This window comes from Lissotriton vulgaris, chromosome 4_2, assembly GCF_964263255.1.
Source record: "Lissotriton vulgaris chromosome 4_2, aLisVul1.2, whole genome shotgun sequence".
Classification (NCBI taxonomy): domain Eukaryota; kingdom Metazoa; phylum Chordata; class Amphibia; order Caudata; family Salamandridae; genus Lissotriton; species Lissotriton vulgaris.
This window is the reverse complement of record NC_141692.1, coordinates 14,074,082-14,091,427: the sequence shown is the minus strand read 5'-3', so window position 1 is coordinate 14,091,427 and position 17,346 is coordinate 14,074,082. Positions and strand designations below refer to the sequence as shown.

Here is a 17,346-nt window from a genome sequence, read left to right as displayed (position 1 = left end):
AAACCTAGGGGGTCAGGGAGGGTCTACTCTGCCCCCTTATGGTCAATTCCCCCTTTGTTTTGGCCACCTCTTGTGTCTCCATCCTACCGAGACACAAGATGGCGGCCGCTCCGGACTGTTTCGAATGTTTACAGATAACCAAGAACCAATCAGCTTTCTGCGCACAGGTCGCGTGGCGCGCCCGGTGCGCTCCCCGGTGCGCGTACCGGGAAGCTGTCATAGATATATATATTTTTTTGAACCTAAATTACTCAAAATCCACTGGAGCACATATCTTGAGACATAGCAAAGGCACATCGGGCTACCAGTCCCTACAATTTTGCCAAATTTGGTGTAAATCCATTCAGCCGTTCGGGCTAAAAGTGAGGTCGACCGCCCTATGGAAATTAACATGGGGAAAACGCGTTTTGGGACCCCCCTTTTATCTCGACCCCCGCTTGATGCATCCCCCCCCAAACTTTCAGGGAAGGCCTGGAGCTCAACGAGGCCATTTTGAGGAAATTTTCAGGCAGATTCGTCAACTGGCGCCAAAGTTATTCCAAATAGAATTTTGAGTTTTAACATTGAAAAAAATCCGAACTATAACTACCTACTGGCGACCGCCAGTAGATAATATATATATATATATATATGGGAAACAACAGTTACAACGCAACTATTGCAACGGACTACGTTCACAACGCAACTACTACAACGCAGGATCCTTTACAACGCATGCCTTTACAACGCATGACATTACATAGCAGATGCTATCACAACGCATGCCATTACAATGTAAGTATAGGCAAGTTTATCTTTTTTAAAACATTTATTTAATTTGGGTTTTGGGGTACAGGGGTATTTTAAGGGTTCAGGGCTAGGTTTGGGTTATGGGGTACAAGGGTATTTTTAGGGTTCAGGGCTAGAATTGGGTTATGGGGTACAGGGGTATTTTTAGGGTTCAGGGCTAGGTTTGGGTTATGGGGTACAGGGGTATTTTTAGGGTTATTTATTTATTTGTTTACATTTGTAATGCGCACAGCTACCCAACAAAGGGTTTCCCGGCGCGGCAGATCCCAATAGCAATGCGGTTACAGAAAACTAGATGTTAAAGAGCCATGTTTTTAAGGCTTTTCTGAATTTGATGTAATTCGACTCAGACCGCAATGTATGTGGCATTGAATTCCAGAGCGAAGGTCCTAGGAATGAGAAGGACTTGCCACCCATGCGTGACAGCCTGGTCCTTGGAATTTCAAAATGATTTGCCGTGGAAGACCGAAGAGATCTGGAAGGACGGTAGGGGCGCACCAGGTTTTGCAGATATTTAGGAGCGGTGTTGGTGGAAATCCTGTGCATAAAACATAGAGATTTGAATTTAACTCGTTTTTCAATTTTTAGCCAGTGTAACTTCCTGATGTATTTAGTGGTTGGAGTAGAGATGGGAATTTTACAGAGTAGTCTGGCTGCTGCATTTTGCACTGATTGCAACCTGCGGACAGTAGCTTTGTTCGCCCCCAGGTACAAAACGTTGCCATAATCTAGCCTAGATGTTATTAGGGCATTGACAACTGTTTTCTTGGTGTTTTCAGGCAGCATCCAACAGATCTTTTTTAGCCATTTTAATATGGCAAAGCAGGTGGCTGAAGTCTTTACCGCTTGCTGATGTAAACTGAGTGAGTCGTCAATAATGACGCCCAAGTTGCGAGTAACCGGGGTAGGGGGGGTGCCCATTTCAGTTGGCCAATGTTGGGGTCCCCAAAGTTCTTTATTTTTGCCCAACACGATTAACTCGGTTTTTTCGCCGTTAAGTTTTAGGAAGTTTTTTTGCATCCAGTTGGCGATTTTACAGAGTCCGAGTTGTAGGGTGGAGGAATTATCAGAATCTGCAGCTGATAAAGAAAAAAGCAGCTGGGAATCATCAGCGTAGGAAAACATTAAAAGCCCTGTTTCCTCCACTATTTTGGCCAGGGGGCTCATATACACGTTGAAAAGCAACGGGCTAAGAATAGAGCCCTGTGGAACTCCGTGTTTGAATGTCATGGTATCGGAGCAGGCAGTTTGTGAGAAGACCTGGAACGTGCGGTTTTCCAATAATGATCTAATCCAGTTGAGAGCTGCCCCACGGATGCCCAGGGAGTGGAGTGTTTGGGCGAGGACCGCATGCGACACGGTGTCGAATGCCGCGCTGAGGTCGAGCAGCACAAGTGCCACTGTTTCGCCCTTGTCCACCATGCGGCGGATATTTTCGGTTACCCCCAGCAAGGTAGTTTCTGTGGAAAAGCCTGCACGAAATCCCGACTGGTGGGATGGTAATAGGTCATGAGTGGTAATGAAATCAGTGAGGCAACGATGTACATGTTTCTCCAATATTTTTGCAAAGGTGGGCAGCAAGGATATTGGGCGGAAGTTAGATGGCAAATTGGGGTCTGCGCCAGCTTTCTTCAGGAGCGGATGAATCATTGCATGCTTCCATTCACTGGGTACAAATTGTTCCAGTAACGAAGCATTGAGAAGATCAGTGATGGTAACCAAGACGTTGCTGTTAAGTTGCTTTAAGACTGAGCACGGCAATGGGTCTTTAGGTGAGCCAGATTTAATAGTTTTTAGCAGCCTTTGAACCATATCAGGGTTCAGCAAGGGCCAACTATCAAGTGTGACAGAAGATGCATTAACCGGAGTAGAGCAATCCGGAATGCCTGGAGCATTACCCGAGGTAGGTGATGCACAGTTTGGGGTAGCTTCAGTGGTTAACTTATATTTATTAGAAGCTTGATTAATGTCTTGGTGAATTTGGTCGACTTTATTGATGAAGAAGGCAGGGGTTCAGGGCTAGGTTTGGGTTATGGGGTACAGGGGTATTTTTAGGGTTCAGGGCTAGGTTTGGGTTATGGGGTACAGGGGTATTTTTAGGTTCAGGGCTAGGTTTGGGTTATGGGGTACAGGGGTATTTTGAGGGTTCAGGGCTAGGTTTGGGTTATGGGGTACAGGGGTATTTTTAGGGTTCAGGGCTAGGTTTGGATTATGGGGTACAGGGGTATTTTTAGGGTTCAGGGCTAGGTTTGGGTTATGGGGTACAGGGGTATTTTTAGGGTTCAGGGCTAGGTTTGGGGGTACAGGGGTAGCTTTAGGGATTAGGGATAGGTTTGGGGTACAGGGGTACAGGGGTATTTTAAGGGTTCAGTTTAAAAAAAACTACTTTCAATAAATTAAATTAATTACATATTTATTACTTACAATTTTTTAAAAAAATGATATACTTACATATACTTACGTTGTAATGGCATGCGTTGCAATAGCATCTGCTATGTAATGACATGCGTTGTAAAGGCATTCGTTGTAAAGGATCCTGCGTTGTAAAAAATCGCATTGTAATGGTATGCGATGTAAAAGTATGCGTTTTAATGTCATACATCCTATATATATATATTTATATATATATATATATATATATATATATATATATATATATATATATATATATATATATATATATATATATATATATATATATATATATATATATATATATATTACCTACTGGCGGTCGCCAGTAGGTAGTTATAGTTAGGATTTTTTTCAATGTTAAATCTCAAAATTCTATTTGGAATAACTTTGGCACCGGTTGACGAATCTGCCTGAAAATTTCCTGAAAATGGCCTCGTCGAGCTCGGGTCCTTCCTTGAAAGTTTGGGGGGGATACGTCAAGCGGGGGCCGAGATAAAAGGGGGGTCCCAAAACGCGTTTTCCCCATGTAAATTTCCATAGGGCGGTCGATTTCACTTTTAGCCCGAACGGCTGAATGGATTTCCAGCAAACTTGGCAAAATTGAAGGGACTGGTAGCCCGATGTGCCTTTGCTATGTCTCAAGATATGTGCTGCAGTGGATTTTGAGTAATTTAGGTTCAAAAAAATATATATATCTATAGGCGCTCTCCGGTGCGCGCACCGGAGTGCGCTCCAGGCGCGACACGCGACTTGCGCGCAGGAAGCTGATTGGCTCTTGGGTGTCTGTAAACATTCTAAACAGTCTGGAGCGGCCGCCATCTTGTGTCTCGGTAAAATCGAGACACAAGGGGTTTGGTAAAAAAAGGGGCAAATTACCATAAGGGGGAAGATTAGACCCCCTCTGACCCCTTAGGTTTGATGTAGGGGCTAAAATAGGGTCCTGCAGGGCATTACATTTTTTATTTTTTTTTTCGTTTTGCGCGGGGGAAGCGCATGGTACGCGCACCGGCGAAGCACGGGGAAAATCCAGGACCATATTTATGAAGGCCTTGCGCTGCTAGTTTTGCGCCTCCTGTGCGTCAATTTTTGTGACGCACCAGCGGTGTAAAAAAATGCGCATTGTTATGCAATATTTAAAAAGTGACGCATCTATCTAGATGCGTCACTTTTTAAATATAGTGCAACGAGGCACATTTTTTTACACTGCTGTTGTGATGCGTCACTTTTCTGTGCGCACTCCTTATGACATTCCAGATGTGTCATATTTAATGTATGACGAATCATGTTGCAAGGAGTTACAGATACATCAGTATTTCTGACATATCTGTAAACATAAAAGTGATGCGAGGCAGGTGCAAGATTTTGACGCAACAGCATCCTAAAAGTGACGCAGAGAAATCTTATAGATTTCAGTACGTTGTTATTACCAAGCTTTTTGCGGGGGAATGCCCCCTTTGCATACATTATACCTGACGCAGATATAATGTGGCGCAGAGTTTTAAAAAGTGACCCATGTACCTAGATGCGTCACTTTTTAAAAATAGCGTCAGGTATAATGCATGCAGAGGGGGTGTTCTCCCGCAAAAAGCTTTGTAATAGCGACGCAGTGAAATCTTTGAGATTTCACTGCGTCACTTTTAGGATGCTGTTGCGTCAAAATCTTGTGCCTGCTTTACAGCAGTTGTTAGACTGACGCAAGCTCTTTCACATGGTGCTTTTTCCATGTGAAAGGACACATTACTGGAGTTGCGTCACTTTTGTGACGCACTCCAGCAATGCGTTACTTGGAATGTCATAAGGAGTGCGCACAGAAAAGTGACGCATCGCACTAGTGGTGTAAAAAAATGTGCCTCGTTGCGTTATATTTAAAAAGTGACGTATCTAGGTAGATGGGTCACTTTTTAAAATCAAGCGCCACATTATATCTGCGTGAGGTATAATGCATGCAGAGGGGGTGTTCCCCCGCAAAAGCTTTGTAATAGCGACGCAGTGAAATGTTTGAGATTTCACTGCGTCACTTTTAGGATGCTGTTGCATCCTTTAAATATAGTGCAACGAGGCACATTTTATTACACTGCTGGTGTGATGCGTCACTTTTCTGTGCGCACTCCTTATGACATTCCAGATGTGTCATATTTAATGTATGACGAATCATGTTGCAAGGAGTTACAGATACGTCAGTATTTCTCACATATCTGTAAACATGAAAGTGACGCGAGGCAGGCGCAAGATTTTGACGCAACAGCATCCTAAAAGTGACGCAGAGAAATCTCAACTTCAGTACGTCGTTATTACCAAGCTTTTTGCGAGGGATTGCCCCCTCTGCATACATTATACCTGATGCAGATATAATGTGGCGCAGAGTTTTAAAAAGTGACCCATGTACCTAGATGCGTCACTTTTTAAAAATAGTGTCAGGTATAATGCATGCAGAGGGGGTGTTCCCCTGCAAAAAGCTTGGTAATAATGACGCAGTGCGTCACTTTTAGGATGCTGTTGCGCCAAAATCTTGCGCCTGCTTCACAGCAAACCTTTCACATGGTGCTTTTTCCATGTGAAAGGACACATTACTGGAGTTGCGTCACTTTTGTGACGCACTCCATCAATGCGTTACTTTTGTGTTTACAGATACGTCAGAAATACTGACATATCTGTAACTCCTTGCGAATTGATTAGTCATATATTAAATATGACATATCTGGAATGTCATAAGAAGTGCGTCCAGAAAAGTGACGCATCGCTGTTTTCACGTAGCGATGCGTCACTTTTCAGAAATGAGGCCTCCAGTTTATTCACTGTGTCATAACTTTCTTTTCTAACACTCACCTTCTTTCATTCCTCCTACTTCACTTCCTTTCACCTCTCATACCTTTCTGTTCTTTCTTACTCATTCTCCTTTCAATTATCAATGCACTATATTTCACTTACTCTTCATTTTTTTAAGAATATAGCTCTTTGATGAGAATTGGAGGTAGTTCTGAAAAGAACTTTTGGTTTTCTTCTTTTAACTGAACAGGAACAAAAACAGGGAATGGAAACTGCTCAACAGGAGCAAAAAGAAAAGAAACAAATTAGGGGTGGGAAGGGCAGCGATGGTTCTCCAATGCTCGAACCATGAGCAGGACACTTTGCTCCCCATAGGTGAGGAGTTGATTGCAGTATCTGCATTTGACGACCCCATGGTTAAATGCAGGTTGTATGTTTGCCACCTGCTCCTGCGATTGCTCTCTCCCAGAAGAAGTTGCTCCTCCTGTTGATGTAGAGGCCCCATCTCTGGGAACCTCTTGTGCCAGAGCCCTGACACTTTCCCGGGCAAAATTCTGGGGGTGCCTCCTCTCCACATGGCGAATCATGGTGAAGTTGCCAAAATAATACTTTTTTGGGGGGTTACCCCGTGACAGGACCTGTTTGCAGATCCTGCACTCTACTTTTGGTGCATTCACCTTTTTCTGGTCTGCTGGAAACTTAAAAAATTTCCAGATGAAATGTTCTTTGACCTTCGGCTGAGGAGGCTCTTCATCAATGAAATCATTGGAGTCATCTTCACTGCTGGATGGTCTGGCAGCCATGATTAATCAAGAAATATGCAACAGCAAAAAAGGCAGGTCTTTCAGTCACAAAAGTGAAAGAAGAAGTGAAGGAAATGGGTGGGGATTTCATTCATTGTAAAAAAAAACTGTTAGCAACCAATGAAAAGTGTTATTTTAGGGTCACATGACCCGACGCGTTTACGCTGCGCGCTCCGGAGCACTTCCGGTGCGTTTACGCAGCGCGATCGTAGGCGCTTCCGGGGCGCAAACGTGGCGCGATCGTAGGCGCTTTTGCGTGCGTTTATGCGCCGCGAACGTAGGCGCTTCCGAGGGCACTTACGTTGCGCGCCGAAGTGACGTCATCAAACTTTTACAGAAATGCATAATCATTTTCCTTATTAAAAAAAACTAATTTTATTTGTATGGTACGAAATGTTTTGCATTATTATTAACTTTTCATTCATATTTTTTTTCACGAACGACAGTTGCGCTCTGGGTGCGCTTTCAGATGAGCTCACGGAAAAGCTTACCGGAGAGCTTAGCTGAAAGCTTCCCGGAGCGCGCACCCAGAACGCAAAAGAAAAAAATTATATAAAAAAAACATGAATACTTTAAAAAAACAGCAAATTGTAAAAAAAAAAAAAAGGTTAGAAACTCGATATACAAAGGAATTAGCATTTAAAAAAACCTATGAAATTCACTGAAAAAACCATAGGTTTCACACCAGTTATAGTTAGGAATTAGCATTTAAAAAACCTATTAAATTCACTGAAAAAACCATAGGTTTCACACCAGTTATAGTTAGCTGGAAATTTTACTGATATAAAACCATTGAAATTCCCACGTTATAGTTAGATGGACTCACTATAACTTGCGCGTGCAATGCACTGCTGATGATGTCTTATTAAGCCAGTTAACCAATCAATTTTTAAAAACCATCCATTTAGACACTTATTTAAACATTTATTCTTCCATCAACTTTTACATATACATATATAAAATATATTTATTTTTCAGAAAGACACACATTCACTGGATGGTGTCATCAGTGATGTCATGAGTGATGTCACTGACCATGTCATGAGTGATGTAATATGTGATGTCATCAGCAGTGCATTGCACGCGCAAGTTATAGTGAGTCCATCTAACTATAACGTGGGAATTTCAATGGTTTTATATCAGTAAAATTTCCAGCTAACTATAACTGGTGTGAAACCTATGGTTTTTTCAGTGAATATATATATATATATATATATATATGTATATATATATATATATATATATATATATATATATATATATATATATATATATATATATTAGTACATGTATTTCTGCTGCTATTAATGGTGTGAGTCTATGCCGATTGTCAACAATTCCATTTACTTTAAAGATTGCTCGCTGAACCTCTGGGTTTATCTGCCACAAATAACTGGGTCTCCCTTATTTTAAGGTACAGCCAATAGAGTCTATATGGGCTAAATCTGAAACCTGTCTGAAAAGATTACTCTTTGTTTATTTGTCTCTCCGTTTATAATGCTTTGATTAGAACGTTGCATATTCTCCTAGGTTTGATTTTGTATTCTGAAGAAGGCACATTTAGTGCCACTCTTTCAAAAGCAGAACTGAAATGCAAACTAAGAGGGATCACGCTGGCTGCAGGGAAGGGTGTGAAGATTCCAATCAAACAGTCTCTGACCAAGCTATAAGGAGGCATTCTGTTGGATTTGTTTATCACTTTATATATTCATCGATTTAAAATGGAACACTATATAGTTTATGGTGGCAGACCCTAAATTGGGACACTTGTTTAAGGAGCCTGACCTTGAGAAAGAACCTCATTACGAATCACTTTGCATTTTGTCCTGCTTTATAGACTTTACAGAATTCCTATGACACCGTTTTTAAACAAATTGTCCTAAAATTGACCCTAAGCCGTCCTGCCCTTATATGTCCTCAATCATTTCCTACTGTAACCATATCTAACGTTGTATTGAGTTTTGTAAATAATGTTGTGCGAGTTAGGAAATGTCTTCTCCTAACTGTTTCTTCATCTTATGAATTTGTTGTACTGCTTTATTTTATTTTACAATTTATGTATTTTATTTTCTGAATGCAATAACTGTAGGTATTATATGTTTATGGTTTCACATGTAAACTTAACAAAGAGTGATTGATTGATTGATTGATTGGTTGATTTACTGATTTGAAATTAGTGGAACAGCCTCCGCTTTTGACTGACTGTTCTGTTGTACATAAGAATTTTTCAAGGCCTTGGTTTATCAATAGATACACATAATGCTGTTGTGCTTTGTCACTCCATGTCATGAAGTGTTATTTGGATTGTACTCAATAAGACTGTAACAATTGGTGGCCTTCTGGCAGTAGGAACTGAACATTCACCATACAGCAGGCGGCTTAGTTAACTTGAGATCTACATCACACACGGGTAGGAGGAGCAAAGCTGACTGCTGTGGGGTGTGTGTGTAATTCACTTTAGCAGCTGAGTGCATTGTCTTTATCAATCAATCAATCAATGACATTTATAGAGCGCACTACATACCCGTAGGGTCTCAAGGCGCTGGGGGAGGGGGGGTGCCGCTACTACTCGAACAGCCAGGACTTCAGCTTCTTCCTGAAGGAGAGGTGGTCTTGGGTCAGGCGCAGGTCGGTCGGGAGGGAGTTCCAGGTCTTGGCGGCCAGGTAGGAGAAGGACCTTCCTCCTGTAGTCGCTCTTCGGATGCGGGGGACGGCGGCGAGGGCGTGGTTGGCTGATCGGAGGTGGCGTTTGGGAGCGTAGAAGTTGATTCGGCTGTTGAGGTAGCTCGGGCCTTGGTCGTGTAGGGCTTTGTGTGCGTGGGTGAGGAGGCGGAAGGTGATTCTTTTGTTGACGGGGAGCCAGTGAAGGTCTCTCAGATGTCCGGAGATGTGGCTGGTTCGTGGGATGTCGAGGATGAGTCTGGCAGAGGCGTTCTGGATCCGCTGGAGTCTCTTCTGGAGCTTGGCGGTGGTACCGGCGTAGAGGGCGTTGCCGTAGTCCAGTCGGCTAGTGACGAGGGCCTGGGTGACGGTCTTCCTGGTCTCGGTGGGGATCCACCAGAAGATCTTCCGTAGCATGCGTAGGATGTTGAAGCACGCCGAGGAGACGTTGTTGACTTGCCTGGTCATGGAGAGGGAGGAGTCCAGGATGAAGCCCAGGTTGCGTGCATGGTCTGTTGGTTTGGGTGCGGTGCCCAGGGCGGGAGGCCATCAGGAGTCGTCCCAGGCGGCGGGTGAAGAGCCCAGGATGAGGACCTCCGTCTTGTCAGAGTTCAGTTTCAGGCGGCTGGTCGTCATCCACTTGGCTACCTCTTTCATCCCTTTGTGCAGGTTGGCTCTGGCGGCGGCTGGGTCGTTGGTCAGGGCGAGGATCAGCTGGGTGTCGTCGGCGTAGGAGATTATGCTGAGGTTGTGTTGGCGTGCGATGGCCGCGAGGGGGCTCATGTAGACGTTGAAGAGGGTGGGGCTCAGAGAGGATCCTTGAGGGACGCCGCAGATGACTTCGGAGGCCTCTGACTTGTACGGTGGAAGGCGGACTCTCTCTGTTCTTCCGTCGAGGAAGGAGATGATCCATTCCAGCACCTTGTCCTGGATTCCGACGTTGCTGAGGCGCTGTACTAGGGTGCGGTGGCAGACAGTGTCGAATGCCGCGGAGAGGTCTAGGAGGATGAGGGCCGCTGTTTCTCCGTTGTCCATCAGGGCTCGGATGTCATCGGTGGCGGCGATGAGGGCGGTCTCGGTGCTGTGATTGGCTCGGAAGCCGGACTGTGAGGGGTCGAGGGATCCATTCGTCTCGAGGAAGGCGGCCATCTGCTTGTTGACGGTCTTCTCGATGACTTTGGCTGGAAACGGGAGGAGCGAGATGGGGCGGTAGTTCTTGAGTTCGGTGGGGTCCGCTGTGGGTTTCTTGAGTAGAGCGCTGAGTTCTGCGTGCTTCCAGCTCTCAGGGAAGGTGGCGGTGTCGAAGGATGTGTTGATGATGTCTCGCAGGTGGGGTGCGATGACAGCGTCGGCCTTGTTGAAGACGTGGTGTGGGCAGGGGCCGGTCGGTGATCCGGAGTGGATGGAGTTCATCGTGTGGATGGTGTCTTCGGTGCTGATCGGGGTCCAGGCGTGGAGGGTGGTGGTGGGGGGTGGTTGTTCGGTCTTGGTGTGCGTTAGTTGGTTGTTGAAGCTGTTGTGTATGTCTGCGATCTTGTTGTGGAAGTATGAAGCGAGGGAGTTGCAGAGGTCTTGCGATGGGGTGATGTTGTTGTTTCCTGCGCTGGGGTTGGATAGCTCTTTCACGATGTTGAAGAGTTCCTTGCAGTTGTGTGCGTTGTTGTCCAACCGGTCCTTGAATGCAGTTTTCTTGGCGGCGCGGATCAGCTGGTGGTGCTTCCGGGTGGCCAGCTTGAAGGTGGTCCTGTTGTCCGGTGTAGGTTCCCTTCTCCAAACTTTCTCGAGGGCTCGGCAGTTCTTCTTGGAGCTCTTGAGTTCGTCGGTGAACCACGGGGCTTTCTTGCTGCCGGGTCTGCTGGGCGGGGTCCTTAGCGGGGCGAGCCCGTCCGCGCAGATGCTGATCCACTTCGTGAGGTTGTCGGCAGCCTGGCTGGGGTTCGCTGAGCTGGCAGGAGGGTGCTGGCTCAGGGAGGTGGCGAGCTGGTCTGCTGTGATCTTGTTCCAGCTTCTGCGGGCGGCCTGTTGCTGGTGGTGGTGGGTCGTCGTTCTCTTGAAGGTGAAGTGGACGCAGCTGTGGTCCGTCCATTGAAGCTCTGTGGCGTGGCTGAAGTCGATGTCTGGGCTGGAAGAGAAGACTGCGTCGAGTGTGTGTCCGGCGAGGTGGGTGGGGGTGGACACCAGCTGCTTGAGTCCAAGATTGGCGAGGTTGTCAAGCAGGGAGCTGGTGTTGCGGTCGTTGTTGTTCTCCAGGTGGAAGTTGAGGTCCCCCAGGAGGATGTAGTCAGCGGAGGGGAGGGCATGCGGGCTGACAAAGTCGGCGATGTCCTCGCTGAAATGTGTGCGTGGTCCCGGGGGTCGGTAGATCAGGGTGCCTCTGAGGGTGGTGTTCGGGTCGGTGTGGATCTGGAAATGCAGGTGTTCGGCGGTGGTCAGGGTGTTGTCGGTGCTGGTGGTGAGACGGATGGTGTTCCTGTGGATGATGGCGATGCCTCCTCCCATCTGGTTGGCGTTGCGGTCCCTCTGGACGATCTTGTAGCCCTCTGGGATGGCGATGGCGATGTCGGGAGCTGAAGAGGCGTTCATCCAGGTCTCCGTGAGGAAGGCGACGTCAGGGGCTGTGGCGTCTAGGAGGTTCCAGAGTTCGATGGCGTGTCTGTGGACGGAGCGGGTGTTGAGCAGGATGCACTTGAGGTGGGTGCTGCTGGTGTTCGACTTGGCGGGTGCTGGTATGAGGCAGGTCCGGGTGCAGGTAAATTTGCAGGCGTGGCAGCTGAAAGGTCCGTGGGTGTATCGTGGTGAGGCTTGGTGGCATTCTGGGAGTCGGCCGGTGTTGAGTGCGATGAGGGTGGCGGCGGAGTACGTCAGGCGTGTAGGTCGGGGTCTTCGTGGGCCAGGGGTCCTGGCGCTGGTCGCGATCCGGTCGCGGACGGGCGCAGACGGGCTTACCTTTGGCGCGCCTTCGGCGCACAATCGGCGCACCCGCTGCGCGTGACCGTTGCGCGTTCGCACGGTCGCCATATAAGGCGAAGTGCACGGGTGGGCGGAGCAGCTGGGAGGCGGGAGCGGGGAGGGAACAGAAGGAAAAAAGGGGCGGGGTCAGCAGTGGTGGCGGGAAGCGGGGAGCGGGGAGGGAAGACGGAGGGCGGCGAGGTAGGCGGGCAAACGCTAATACGTGCACAAACTGACAAAATACAGGCACAAATGGATATCAAAAACGCTAACACGGGCAAAAAATACAAATTAAACAAGCACAAATGGAGAACAAAACAAAAACAAAACAAACGACAGCAGAGTCAGCCGGCAGCGAGGCAGGCAGCGAGGCAGAGGGCAAGGCAATGGGGCACACGCAGCAGCTGGTGGCCGTGCGGCGCGGGGGTGTCCCACAAGTGAGAATGAGACTGACGACCTGGATGTAGTCCAGGGCAGCAGCAGCTGTCTGGATACTGAGAAACTCACAGTCCAAGGGTCAGATTTATCAAACGTTGATGCTGCGCAGAGCAATCCCTCTTGCTTCATGGTGCTAGGGTACGTGCATTGGAGGCAGGATTGTTTTTGTGCATAAAGGGATACCTTTGGAGGTATTAAATCTCTGTAAGTGTGATGCCGAATGGAACACATGTGGAAAGAGGAAATAATAAGGGAAACTAAAAATATTTATTCTTATTGTGCCTCCAACAGAAAGCTGTACACATTCGAAGCATTCCCTGGTTTACTGGACTTGGTATATCTAGGAATGAACCAAAATCCAGGGTGGATGCATTAAAACATCCACACTCCACACAAGGAATGCCTCCCAGGGGCAGAGTAGAGCCAGTGACTTGCATCCCCTCGCAATACTCCGGATTTACCAAACAATTCAGGGCCATGTAAGGTGGCCTTGTGTTGCTTGCTGAGTCTGAGTTAAGGTTTCCTTTGCCCTGGCAACACCATGCACACTGCAAGGGCAATAAAACAGTTGTAGATCTGGCCTCAAGTATCCTTGAGTCCATTTCGCAAACACTGTGGTCATTCTGAATCTTAGTTTTGGTTTTGTTTGCCTCCGACCCTGAACAGAACGCCATTGCTTTAATGTCTAGGTTTTTGTTATACAAATTCCACATCATCAGGGTATGTTTGGTGAATGGGACATGCTTTCTACTTTGAATTTGATGGAACAGAGGCCATCAAAGACATTGAGGCGGATTCTAAGTAAAAAAACAAAAACCAAGAAGATTGGTACAGAGAATATATAAATCAGTGTATCTCACCAGGTATGATTGATTTTGCCGAGATGCTGCGGCAAGTGTTCTGCTCCCCAGTGCACTGTACTTCTCCAGTCGGTATGCAGGAGTCCCAGGACTGGTCGGTAAAACACTCATCACATGTATAGCCATTGGGGGTAATATCCAGAGCAGGCACTAAAATAACATTGAACAGAAATTGAGAAACCTAATGTGTTCAGAAATGGGGTGCTAAGTAATGGCTAAATGTTCCCACCCTAACAACAGTAGCATTAAACCTGACACCTTGTATGAAAATAAAATAAATGTTATGTTCAACTCATGATGCACAGAATTTATTGACTAAATTTTTGTCCGAAATATAAATTCTTTTCCATTGACTGCTGTAGAATAGTGTGGGTTGTGGTCACTCACTAGATCTGTGCATTGTGTCACTCATTTAGTGTCCAGCACCATTGCAGCGTATCTTTTCATGACTCTCTGGTGGAACAGGCCTCACAATCATATCTATGAGGCGTGGCTTTGCATGGTCTCATAGATATAGAGAAAAGCGCTGCTGTGCCTTCCTTTACATCAAGGAGGTGTTCCATGGGTGTTGCTGTGGGTGTTGTCACTCAACACCCATGGAATTTGACTCTGCTCCAGATTTACAAAATCACATAAACCTGGAGCAGCACCAAATAATTCCTCTCCAGAGTAGGTGTAATTAGGAGGAATGCTTACATTTCTCCTAATTCCCCTTTCAATGTGTGCAGCCTTCTGCAACTCACTTGGAAAGAGTCAAATGCCACTCGTGATTGTTTTTGTGCATAAAGGTGCCTCTCCCACCATAAAAACAATTGTGCCATCAACACAGACACGCTTGTACCATGGTGCAAGGGTGCCTGTGTTGGCACTCAATTACTAATTGTGTGTGGGCGCTAGCTGAAAGGAAAGAAATGCGCCATATTGTGTACATTTGGTACATTCCTTCCCTTTCGAATTGTCATGGAGCAGCTCAGAAGAATGACTTGAGCTGTTGTCCTATGCCAAACCATTGTAAATGAGGCCTAGTATTCTTCATGTCTGGGAGACTTGAGGCAACAATACACCTGCACATCAGGCATGCTCAAGAGCGCACTGTACCCTTGAGTTTCAAGGGTACCCTTAGCCGAAGAGGCCAAGATTAGGCTTCATGCCTTAGCGTGATGCTGGCTCTAAACTCTACTGCGTGATTCTTGGTTTTAAATATTGACTTAGTTTTTTTAAAACAAACTTTTAAAAATGTAAGATTGTTTGGGGTAAATAACTATGAAGATGTACTGCTTACCTGGAGTTTGAATCTGAGCTCCTTATTACCCTCACAAGACATAGAGTTGACATGTTGCAGATGATTCCTTCATTTCATCTCACACTTTACATTTTTGTTCCTCCCCTTCCAGGAGGAGGAAGGCTCACTCTGAGCCACCATCTTTGTGCTGCAGCACCCTTGTGGTTGGCAGGCACCAGTATTTAATGGGCCTGCCACTGAGGATGTGCAGCGGATGTGTGCAGAGGGTGCACCCCTAGTGTGCCAAAAGCATGCCAAAGGCAAGACAGTTTAAACCATGCCAGGAACGCAACCAGCACCAGCCAAGCTGCCCAATCTCGCCTAGGTATCTTTATGCCCTCAATACACCTTCTCAATACGGTTAACACAGCTGGGAAATGCAACTGCTATTTTATACCCCATAAAATCAAAGGCATACTTACGTGTCTTAAATGTAGAACCAAACTGAGAATTTTTGAGACTAGCCTTTTGATACCCACTTGCTCCCTTTGAAAATATACTCAAGACTGCATGAGATGATCACTGACTTACAACTTTATTTTCTATTCATTATTGGGACATGGCTCAAGGAATGGTGTAACCCTAACATCACATTAGCACTTCCTCCCAATTATACCATCTGTAGAGCAGACAGAAATGAAACATGGGGAGGAGAGCTGGTCATTATTCATCCTGAGTCTTTGCAATGTATAAACTTTCACTTCTCCTTCCTGAAAGGACCAGACACTAAGGGGTTTGTTTTTCAAAATGAATGACTCCTTCTCTTTTGTAGGAGTCCTGATCAACCAACCCCCTGGCCTACTTCCAAATTCCTGGAAACATTAGGTGGTGCGTTAGGCGTTAGGCCACCTTATGATCCAGTGTTAAAATGTTACTCTTCCAGACAATTTTAATCTCCATTTAGAATGCTGCAGCAATCATGGAGCAGATAACCTCATTGAAACATTAGACACTGTTGGACTTCACCAATTGGTCCCAGTCCCTACCCACCAGGCCGGGCACACCATCTTTGGAGTATGTTCAAATTTCACTTCTCTTACAGTCAGCACCCCAGTTACCCAAGGCTGGTTGAACTACATCCTAATTCCATCCAACATTAACCGTGCACATTAACTACCCCTCTAATCAAAACCAACCCTATTACCAGGCTGTAAATGGGCTAAGATGCTAGCTAAACCAGCATTGCCTTTTTTGGCAAGAACTACCCTACTCACTGTATCAGGTAACACCTTAGATGATACCCAACACTTTAAAACAAGTATAAGAGTGATTAGTGCAGAGAAAGCTACACATAAACAAAAAAACACTATTTTAGCACCCTGGAATACGCCTATACTAGCAGAACTCCACTTCCAGTGCAAATAACTGGAACGGAGATGGAGAAGAGTATTCTGTGCAAATGAACTGCACCTCTCCAAATGAAGCAGAAAAAAACAGCATCTTCAGATTAAGCTAGCGAAAAAAGAGTAATTCTCAAGCAAGATCTTAAATGCTCAAAAAGATCAGAAAATGATTTTCACAGTGGTAAAATCCTTTACTAACCCAAAAATGTTAGTTAAGGACATTCCTCCATCACAGCTATTATGTGACCAGATCTTTGTCTTTTTTGAACAAAACATTCTTAACATCCAAAAAGAATGTAACGCTTCACACACACAAACAGCCGATCGATGTAAACCCTGATCCTACCTCCAAAGGAATATCCTTCCAGGCCTCTGAGAAAATCTCACTGGATCAGTCATGTCAAGTTATTCATGCTTGTAATCCAGATGCCCCTTTCACGGATGCCCCCCTGTGGTTCTTCACTAGGTAGTAGACATTGTTAATCCAGAAATTAACAAGATATTGAATTCATATGCTAAAAGCAGCAATATTTCCTGCTGAATGGAAACCACTTAAAAAATCAGAACATAGACCCTTCTGCACTTTCCAATCTTCGTCCTTTATCACTACTACCCATCCTTGGCAAAATCACAGAAAGACTTTTTAACAGGCAGCTCACTGACTTCCTTGAGAAAGCCTGGAAATCACACCCCAGCTCATCTGGCTTCTGTACTAAACACTCAAGTGAGTATGCACTACTGGAAGTAGTAGATGCACTGAAATTAACTGCAGAGTGCTGCAGGGAGGGGGCAGGCCTGAGTTAATAAGTTGGCAATTGTGCTGTGTGGGACTTACTGCTGGTAATAAAATGCAATACTGATCCTATTGAACTTATCAGCCACGCCTGATACCATTTTGCATGACATTCTTCTATCCAGAATCAAACAAAACATTTCCCCTTTGTTTGCCTTATCCTGGATAAAACCCTTTCTTACCAACCTTAGCTAAAGAGTGACCCTAGGCTCTTCTCTCAGCCCTAGATCCTATTGGTAGGGAAGGA

General features: G+C 45.7%; 1 protein-coding gene across 1 annotated transcript in view; it reads right to left on the bottom strand.

Annotated features, from left to right (window-relative positions):
• Positions 1-17,346, bottom strand: part of LOC147718133 (phospholipase A2 inhibitor NAI-like) — a 123,498-nt gene that overhangs the window by 37,957 nt on the left and 68,195 nt on the right. The window contains exon 4 of the mRNA XM_086919206.1: positions 13,682-13,831. Coding sequence (XP_086775332.1) covers positions 13,682-13,831 — 150 coding nt within the window. The remainder of the gene's footprint in view (positions 1-13,681; positions 13,832-17,346) is intronic.